This window comes from Carassius gibelio, chromosome A14 (assembly GCF_023724105.1).
Source record: "Carassius gibelio isolate Cgi1373 ecotype wild population from Czech Republic chromosome A14, carGib1.2-hapl.c, whole genome shotgun sequence".
Classification (NCBI taxonomy): Eukaryota; Metazoa; Chordata; class Actinopteri; order Cypriniformes; family Cyprinidae; genus Carassius; species Carassius gibelio.
The window spans coordinates 20,990,737-21,001,550 of NC_068384.1; the positions used below are offsets into that span (position 1 = coordinate 20,990,737).

A 10,814-nucleotide genomic window follows, 5' to 3' on the forward strand; every position below is an offset into this window, starting at 1 on the left:
TGAGATTAAGCCTTGTCAGCATAGTACCTCCAAACACATTGTCAGGAATGGATCTCAGCAGGTTATTATTAAGGAACAATAGCTGCAGATTCTGCAGCGAGTTGAAGGTGTGGGGTAGAATCTCTTTAATTATGTTATATTCCAGGTAGAGATATTGCAAGCTCTGCAGTCCAGCAAATAAAGACTGGGACAGGCTTTCAATGTAGTTGCCATTCAGATACAGCCTCCTTAAACTCGTGAGATTCTCAAAGGCTCCGTCCTGAATGATTGCTATTCTATTATTCCCTAAATGCAGGAGCTCAAGGGAGCTGTACTCTGTCAGATCTGTTCTGTATATGGCCTGCAAATAATTACCGGTTAAATGCAGTTTCTTTGGATAAGATGGTTTGGGTTGGAGTTCAGAGATGTTCTGAAGTTTCCTCTCCTGACAATTGATGTTTAATCCACTGTCAGGATTTTGCGACGTGCACACGCAAATGCTCGGGCAAGTCATTGGAACTGGTGAGCGTGTCTGGTACACCATGATAGGCCCGAATACATGTTTATCTCTACTGGATGTGACACGAGGAGTGGGGCGGTATCTCATTTTGGGGGGACGGGAGGCCTTGGGGGCTCTTGTCGGGGTGACTCGAGGGCGCAGGGTTGGAGACGGAGCCTGATACTGTGAGTCAGATGGTGGTTGCATTGCACGATGACTCGCATCACCAGGATTGCGCCTGGGGCAAAGGTCTTGCTTGATCAGCTGCGTGACGTCTTTACCATGCAGTCTGAATGGCGTCTCACAAACAATGTCCCCCACGAAGACTGAAATTGTATCCAGCCAAGCTTTCAGGGGTATCAGATCACAAGTGCAGTTCCATGGGTTCTCCTCCAGCTGAATCTCCATTATTCCACCTATATGCTCTAGGACACCAGCAAATGGCAGCATCTTTAGTCGGTTTCCCCTTAAATCCAAATGTGTCAACATGACAAAACGGAATATGTTGTTAGGTAGAGAGAGCAAAAGGTTGTCGTTGAGTATCAGGACTTTGAGTTTATTTAGTTTGTTGAAAGCCCCAGCATCTATGGCACTAATGTAATTATAATCAGCTTGGAAATACTCCAAACTCTCCAAACCAGAAAACGTGTCCTCTCGTATGATCTCCAAGTTATTATTATTGAGATGAAGGCGTTTTAAGTTTTTTAACCCATTGAATGCCCCCGTTTTGATCTCTTGCAAGCCATTATTACCCAAATGAAGAGATGTTACATTACCATAATTGAGGAATTCGTTCGGGCTTATCTTGGTGAGAAAGTTTCCATTCAGAAACAGTTGGCTGATTTTGTTTTGTGGAGCCTGGAAATGACTGACCGTAGTAAAACCCTTGTTTTCACAATTGATATTCAGTGCATTCTCCTTTTCCTCGCAGGAGCACCGGTTCTTGCAAATGTCTTTGGAAGTTTTGCGGCTGTCTGTCTTTGAAGGGAAACTGGTGACTGTTAAAACGCTCAGCAAGAGAATGTTGTTCAGCATTTTTACAGCAATAATGCCGAATGCCCGAAAATGAATGTGCAAATCTCAAAACAGGCATGCACAGCCCCAAATAAGATTTCATGAGGCGCACAGAAGCGCACAGCTCTCCATTGACCCTCTTTAAATCCCAAAACGCAGAATAGAGAAGTCATCCATCACCAAGCGCACTGTGACCGCTGCTGGACCAAACGCATCGTCGTCCCTCGCAGTGATAGTGAAATCCCGGACTAATTAGCAAGCATTAACGCAGGAGTTGAACGCGAATCCGAAGCACCACAGTTCTGAGTCTCGGAGCTTAAACTGTCCCTTTCCCCCTGCAGCGCGAGAGATATTCACACGAAAGCAACTTAACGCCTGTGATCCTGCATGGCGTGACGCGCGGGATAACTGAGCGCTATGCAAGCGAGATTCAGAGTAAGAGAGATGGATTCCGCGCTTGCTCACTCACTTCCACCAGGAGCGCATCTCTCTGTGTGTGTGCGCGTGTGTGTGCTGAGAGTGTATCAGCTCAGCGTGGGATTCCGACGTCAACACTCTTGAATTCCTAGTCACTAATTATTTTATAACATGCTACTGTTATTTACAAACTTGCATGTATCAGTGTTTGATAAGTGTTGTTTGAAGATTAATTACTGCGCTTTTTCTATATAGGCCTACTAATGAACTACTGCTTTGCATGTTCTAATGCGTCTTGTAGTCATAAATTGTTATATATATATATATATATATATATATATATATATATATATATATATATATATATATATAACAACAGTTGCTTGTTAGTTATTTTTGGCTTTTTATTATTTTTCATAGTTCATAATGGTTTTAATATTAATATTAACTTGTAAGATTAACATGATAATAAATAACCAGAATAATATATATATATATATATATATATATATATATATATATATATATATATATATATATATATATATATATATATGTGTGTGTGTGTGTAGTTTTGGTAATTAAAGTAATTCTTGCATTGACAGAAGAAGATGCTCTAATCATAACACGCCACTAGGAGACGCAATAACTTTTCAGTTATCAGTGCATTTTTGAAATGATTCGAGATAGCTTATGTCCTAATGTCAGAAACAGACAGGACACGCAACAGCACTGTTGTGAGCATGTACTGACACAGACACAACCATTTGCAGGAGTAAAGATAGTGTCATCTCCATTTAAGAAAGCCTTTTTCAGATAGAATTGGTGTTTGTTTTACTTATCCATTACTCTTATTTACTTACTGCTTTTTGGCAAAGTGGAATTTGAGACTTAATAAATGACTCGTTGTAATATTAAGAACCATCTTAAATTGCAATACAAAACACCTTCGAGGCATAAGATAATATGTCATAAATTATTGATTAACGTGCTGCACACTAACAATAACAATTGCCATAGATAGCCAAGAAAAAGAAGACAATATGCCTTAGGCCAAATAAGAGCATTACAACACCATCAGTTTTTAAGCTATTAGAAATAGTAAAAACACAATATATACCCGTTATCAGTTTTATTGTTTGAATTACAGTGTCACAATGACATTTGCTATGATATTTGATTATTTGCTGTTAATGTAGTGGAGTAGATAATAATATTTATTAAGCAAGTATATTTATTTCATTAGTAGCAGGCGAATATGGGAATATTGCAACAAAGTGTGAAGAACATTAAAAAAAGCTAACATATCGAAACAAATGTTATTAAAACAAATGTTCTGGTGATGGAATCAACCATCTGTCAGGAAGACACATTATCTTTCATTCACGTATATTTGCAAAACAATTATTCCACAAATCAGTCATCAATTAGATATTTGAGAAGGCAAAGGAACTTAACTCTTCACTTCTGTTTTCAATTTTCAATAATTTGATAAAACCTCCTGATTAATAAGGTCATCATTGATGAGGTATGTAACGAAGGCCACATTAGATGGATAAACTCTCTAACATCTGCTGGGAGAATGTTCAAAGTGATTTCCACTAACCTCAAAGACACAGCACCATCTGCACACGAAAGCCATCCTGTGATCTGATGCATGTAACACATCAGATGCTGAAAGACTCATTTGTTTTACACCATCTAAATCTGTTTTCATATTTTCTGCATTGCATTGTTTGACGTCTGTGACAAAATATTGTACATATTGGACATATGATGAAACACTCTGGAAATGGATTTATTATGTCAATCATGTGTTTTAGCATTACGGATTTGTAATTGTTCTATAAAAATCTGCCCACTTTGTGTCAATGTGTTATTGTGAGAGAGAGCCAGCACAAAGACGTCCTCGTCCTGAAAGCCCCTCAACTCACACGTGTCAGTGTTTATGAATAGATTAAATGAAATGGGACAAATTGAATCTTGACAATCTATGTATCATTATAAAGATCTAAGCCTCAAGCATTGACGACAGATCGCTCTTTTTCAATGGAAAGCTTATAAAGACTGTATTTGCTACATATGTGTAAGCAGTACACATACAAACATGAACATTAGAAACGCAGTACATACCAGATCCGTCGTAATTACGAGTCATAAACACATCCACAGCTGTTAGAAAGCTAAGGGTCCACTGAATGACATCTCATGAAGCACGTTTAGTCGAATGAAGCAATAACATTGTAATATGGATCATAATTCCTTTGTTTACGTTTCAGTTCTTCAGCGACAGAACTGTTTGTGTCCGTTATGGAATAACTCACGGTTGGAAACTGCGTCTTGGTAGTAAAAACAAGGCATGGTTTTGCAGCGTACAGTGTCACAAACAGAATGAGACAATCCACCGGAAAAAAAGAATGAATGAAAGATAGGCAAAAAGATTGTTTATTTGAATGTGGCGCTCCCTCATGTAGCTCTGGCGCACCTGTCAGCTGATGGAGGCGGAACTTATAGCGATCGCCTTTGTTTCTTTTATTTTTCGACTGTTTTTATATATGTGAGAGTGTGTTTTATGTTGAATGTGAATGTATCTGCGTGATTACCATCTGTTTGAGTGCAAATCAGCCCAAATCAGCTCGCTATTACTGAATGATCACGGCTATCAAAGTGAACACTTCTATATGAATAGAGAGAGTGGATAATTTACTTTGTGTTATTACCATCTGTATAAGTGGCCATCAGCACATCAGCACTTATTTGCATCGTAATTCATTGTAAATTATGCATTTCTAGCAATCTCAGGATGTTCTGTAACTGGCAAACAAAGAATCTTTTTTTTTATTATTATTATTCTTATTTTTCTTACTCAAATTATTCTTATTGTATTGTTCTAATGCTCAAGTAAATCACTTATATGATGTCTAAGTTTCTGTCTAGTGTTTTATAACTGAAACAAAAACAAAAAACAAAAAAAAACTATGCAGTGGTATGTTTATTGACTAAATAGTCTGTAGAAGCCTTAAGTACTATTTGGAAATATATTTTCTTATATTTGGGGGGTGGGGGGGTCTAGACATAGTCTCAGAAAATATTTGCAGGAGTCTCATTTTTCATGATATTTTATTCAGATTTGAAATAGAAACTCATGAGACATGTGGCTTTCAACCCATTACTTTTCTAGATTTTTCCAGGACACATTTCATGTATTTTTATATCAAATAAAAAAAAAAATTAAGTGTGGTAAAAAAAAAAAAAAAAAAAATTCAAGGCACTTCAGTGTCTATAACTTTTAATATTTTTGAGCATTATCAAATCTGGTTGATAAAAAGTAAAGCCCAAAGGGTCTTCTTTCTAAAGACACCAAAATTATGTCTGTAACACACTGAAGTAGGAAACTATTACAATAATAAGTTAATTAGAGCACTTTCAGCTGTGAGTCCCATAATGGGGGGGGGGGGGGGAGTTGGCTAACAGGTTAATTACTGCTTCAATCCGGCGTGGCATGGAGGTGATCAGTTTGTGGCACTGCTGAGGTGGTATGGAAGCCCAGGTTACTTTGACAGTGGCCTTCTGGATTTTTTTTGGCTTCTTGATTCTCATTTTCCTCCTGACAATACCTCATAGATTCTCTTTGGGGTTCATGTCTGGTGAGTTTGCTGGCCAGTCAAGCACACCAACACCGTGATCATTTAACCAACTTTTGGTGCTTTTGGCAGTGTGGGGAGGTGCCAAATCCTGCTGGAAAATGAAATCAGTATCTTCAAAAAGCTGGTCAGCAGAAGGAAGCATGAAGTGCTCCAAAATGTATTGGTAAACGGGTGCAGTGAATTTGGTTTTCAAAAATAAAAAACACAATGAACCAATGGTAATGGTTTCATTCGATACTTTTGAGAAAAGCAGCCCTGATTTGAGAATCAGTATTTTGACATAACAGCTATAATGTTATATCGATACTTCCATATATATGTATAGATATATGCCACATTCGACTGCTCCAGATGCATTGACGGGAAACGTCCCCCATCTTGCAATAGTCAATATGCTGTCACTTACAGTAAAAATAAATGAGTATAGAAAAATCCTCTGCTGAATTATATTGCAGATATACATATTCATACATGTGTAAAACTACAATTGGAGTGTTCATGGACCGGTCCAATATGGCAGCTAGCTTACGTATAGCGGCACATAGAAACGGCCATTAATAAGGCTTTTACCTATTCATATGTGTGGATACTTCAGTGTCAATGTTTTTATTATTATTATTGTTATTTTATTTTTTATTTTTAGGAAAAGCACCCAAAGCTTTTCACAACCAAAGTAGCAGTGCATGACCAAGTAAATCAGTGTAGCTTACAGCCCCCTCTATTGGCGACAATAATCAATATATGATTATTGGTTGGGCTTTTGACATTGAGTTTGAGGGGTGCTTCAAATGTGCTACAAAACATATGGGGTAAATCAGCTCCAGTGTTCAGCAAGACACCAAAAACAGGAAATGTCCACAGAAAACAGAGATGTTTGTTCATCCTGAATCATAAACACAATGGTTTGTAGTGCACATAGTTACACCATTTACTGCACTCTAATTATTTACCTGTAGCATGAATTGAAAGTCTCGCACAATCAGTCACAGTCTCACAGGCAATGACTTGCTTCCACATTGAAAAATAAGGTGGATAAAAGCAACATCTTAATTTCAGTAGTGTTAAGAATGTGTGATATTTCTGTATTAAATGGGGCAATATGCTTCTAAATAAAACTCCACAGCACAGTGCACATTTATTTAGTTAATCACCATCTATTTCCCCAAGAACACATCTCATGAGTAAAATATCGTTGTCATTCTTTTTACACAGCTAAAGGCCTTAACTCCTGAGCTTGGTCCAGGAGAGCTCATTCTCTTCTTTTATGAACACATCACAGGGAAACACCTATATTTCTGTGCTGGATACTGATTTCTTTCTCTCTCATGCTGAAACAATGCCGTGCTAACCTATAACTTGTGGGTCCCTCCACTTGATGAATTGTGTCATCCCGGTCCACAGAAATGCTGACCTGAATGCACGCTGCTCTCAATGATTTCCTGTAGTTTGCAGAACACAGTGAGTGATGAATGAACATCTCTGATCAATCAGTCCCAGGGTCTGGAGTCAGGTACCTCCAATCTTTTCGAAGAAGTGTAATTCCACTTCCCTCGCCTCTGTCTTCAGCCAGGTCCCTGCGAGCTGGATGGCTTTGTTATTAAACAATGTAGGAGGTGAAGCATTTGATGTCCTAAATGATCTGAGCCAATAAAGGTTTTAAACACTGGGAGAATGGAATGGGGATGTAAATCTGGTTTCAGTGCTTATGCAACTCTTAGCAACTCTTCTCTACTTTTTTTTTAAATTGCTTTGATAACACATTTTATAAGGCCTATCCAGAATCTGTAGGACTCTTTATTTTTTTTCTCAGATATTCACATAAAAAAAAGAAAAGAAAAAAAGAAGAAGATAAGCCTTTGTGATTAAGGTGTGAAGGCCTTTGTGAGATTTTCTTTTAGTAATTCAGTAATGGTAACCTTCTCAATGGTCTTACACATAACTCAAGGCTTTATTGCACCACTCAATGCAGATGCCACACTGAAGGAAACAGTGAAAACTTGCATTTGAGTAAATGCTGAGTTCAAGACTTCTTGGAAATGTCCTTTTTACTAGTTTGGAAGCTGTAATTAGAACATGCTGTATGTTTATATTATATTTATTTGGAATAAAATCAACTCTGGACTATTAGCTTTTTCTGTTTAATTTTTCAGCCGCGTATGACCTCAAAGTACTGTGAGAGTGATTGGAGTTCAGAAGAATCTTTAATCGGTCTGTGCCGATGTGTCTCGAACAAGTCTTCTGGTTTGTGCCTAAGGACTCTTATTCTGATATGTAGTTCCTGTTTCCTGTGTTTTACTTCCTATGTTTGTTTTTTGTTACTTAAACCCTGGATGCTTCTCCAACAGAAGGATGCATCTTAGTAAGTCTTTATACCAAAGGCTTCCATGTCATCAAGCTCGGTTGAAGGATGGGTAAATTTGAAGCTCAAGACTGGTCTAAGACACATCCTCACTAAGACACAACCTTCTATTTAAGAAGCACCCCTGGTTCCCTATCTGTCGGTCACTACGAGATATGTCGAACGACATATGGGGTGGGGGGGGGGGGGGGGGGGTTTAGAGAAAACGTGGATTTAACATACCTGAGCCACTCCCCATGCCAACGGGTATAAATAGAGCGACAGGTGCATCCACTCATTAGATTTTTGCTTCGGAGCCGAGTGGTTGTATGAAAGCTGTTATGCTCCACAAAGCCATTAATCTGCTGTGTGTCGGGAAGCTTTTCTGGTTGGCTGTACGGCACAAACAGCGGTGTCCCTTTCAGCGATTCCCCTGGGCGCTTCAACTAAGAGAGCAGATTTCCTAAAAGAGCAAATCACGGATGATCTGCGTCTTTTTAAAGACACCGTTTCATCCTTGTCCTTCTGGATGCGGTCGTTTCCTTTTCACTGAAAACAAGCGTTGTTTTATGGCAGTCCCAACGGGTCATTTAGTTTGCTGCCGGGGATCAGATGCCGATTGCAGCATCGGGGATGGGCTATTAACCTCTGTGGATGAAGATTCAGTGGGGCTGCCCCCCTCGGTTGTTGTCGCCACTGCTGAATTTGACCCAGAGTTGACAGCGGTGCTTGCCGAGCAACTGTGAGCATCAAGATGGAGGTGAATGCACCGCCCAGCCCTGAGTGTTCATGGCTCTTCGATTTGTTCTCAGAGTACAGCGCGGCTCACAACTGCGTATTGCTCTGGTTCCTTTCTTCACGGATGTGCATGGGGAAGTAATGTAGGCGTGGATGGCCCCTTTTTATGGCCGGAAGCAGCTCATTTCGTTCCGCCGTCCTCATTACCCTCGATGGCGGGGCAGCTAGGGGTGCATCAACATTCCCCAGCAGGAGAGTGAGATTGTGGTGCACTTGTGTCCGCAAAACGCCGCCACTGGGAGGAATAGTCCGCACCTCTCACCTAAAGCCTGAAAGCTGTCGGCCACTCTCGCTGCCAAGGCTTACAGTGCTGCGGGCCAAGCTGCCTCTGCTCTGAATGCCATGGCTATCCTGCAAACTCACCAAGCCAAGGGTTTAACAAATGCATGGGGTTAGAACCAACCCGAGGTTGATGCAGGAGCTGTGCACGGCGACTGACCTCACTCTTCTGGGCGATGGAAGTCACGACGCAGTCCCTCTGGAAGGCGATGTCCACTCTGGTGGTCCAGTAGTGCCGTTTCTGATTCAGCCTGGTCGGTATGAGAGACGTTGACAAAGTGCACTTTCTCGACGCTTTCATCTCCCAGGCTGTCCTGTGTGGCGACGCTGTCAGGGGCTGTGCCCAGCAGTTCCTGACAGAACAACAGCAGATTGGTACTCCGTTTGCCCCCATTCCGTCGCGGACAGTGCCTCAGCCTGCTCTTCGCTGTGGGTGCCCCCATGCTTCCTCCACACCAGCTCCGCCCCATGCTGAGAGTTATTCAAGGACGGCGCATCGAGCCCTGCACAGGAGAGCTGCGCCCCTGTGTCACTTCCTGCTGTGAAGTCCTCTAGGAAGACGACTAAGCGGCCCTGACACAGGCAACTTGGAGATGTTGAAGACTGCCCTTCAGGAGCTGGCGGAGACAGTGCCACTCCTTCACCCGAAGGTGAAGGAGTGGCACTGTCTCCTTTATTAATAATTAATAATTATTATATGATGCAGTCACACTTGCAGCAATATTTGTTAGTTTATGTTGTTGATACAGGGTTAGCATCATCTGAGGTCCTCTGTGGGTCAGCATCATCTCTTCTCTGCTGTTCTGGATCCAGACTGGAGCTTGTGTAAATCCTAGTTAACACGGGGTGTAAATCCCGTTGCAAAACATAGAAACCGATAGATACATCATTAGCATAGCTGCTGATCCAACAAAGTAAAATAAATTAGTTTAACCCAAGCTAAAGAATAAAAATGCGCATTTGATCAAATGCAACTACACTCACAATTTAAGATACATTATTCGAATGCTTGGCAAAATAGATGTATTTTTAATCTTGATTTAAACAGAGAGAGTGTGTCTGAACCCCGGACATTATCAGGAAGGCTATTCCAGAGTTTGGGAGCCAAATGTGAAAAAGCTTTACCTCCTTTAGTGGACTTTGCTATCCTAGGAACTACCAAAAAGCGTTTTTTGACCTTAGGGAGCGTGATGGATTGTAATGTGGTAGAAGGCTAGTTAAGTATGCAGGAGCTAAACCATTTAGGGCCTTATAGGTAAGTAATGATAATTTGTACAGAACTTAATAGGTAGCCAGTGCAGAGACTGTAAAATTGGGGTAATATGATCATATTTTCTTGACCTGGTAAGGACTCTAGCTGCTGCATTTTGGACGGCCTGTAGCTTGTTTATTGAAGAAGCAGGACAACCACCTAGAAGTGCATTACAATAGTCCAGTCTAGAGGTCATGAATGCATGAACTAGCTTTTCTGCATCAGAAACAGACAACATGTTTTGTAGCCTGGCAATGTTCCTAAGATGGAAGAATGCAGTTTTTGTACCATGGGAAATATGATTTTCAAAAGACAAGTTGCTGTCTAATATAACACCCAGATTTTTGACTGTAGAGAAAGTAACAGTACATCCGTCTAGTTGCAGATTGTAATCTACAAGATTCTGTATAGTGTTTTTTTGGTCCAATAATTAATATCTCTGTCTTATACGAATTTAATTGGAGAAAATTATTAGTCATCCAATCTTTTACATTTTTAACACACTCTGTTAGCTTAGATAATTTAGAGGTTTAATCTGGTCTCGTTGAGATATATAGCTGAGTAACATCAGCATAACATTGGAAGCTAATT

General features: G+C 40.2%; 1 protein-coding gene across 1 annotated transcript in view; it reads right to left on the reverse strand.

The window, feature by feature from the left end:
- Window positions 1-1,955, reverse strand: part of LOC128026839 (SLIT and NTRK-like protein 2) — a 3,474-nt gene extending 1,519 nt beyond the window's left edge. Inside the window, exon 1 of the mRNA XM_052614073.1 lies at window positions 1-1,955. This exon is cut by the window's left edge and continues 1,519 nt beyond it. Coding sequence (XP_052470033.1) covers window positions 1-1,513 — 1,513 coding nt within the window. The 5' untranslated portion in view covers window positions 1,514-1,955.
- Window positions 1,956-10,814: the final 8,859 nt, after the last annotated feature.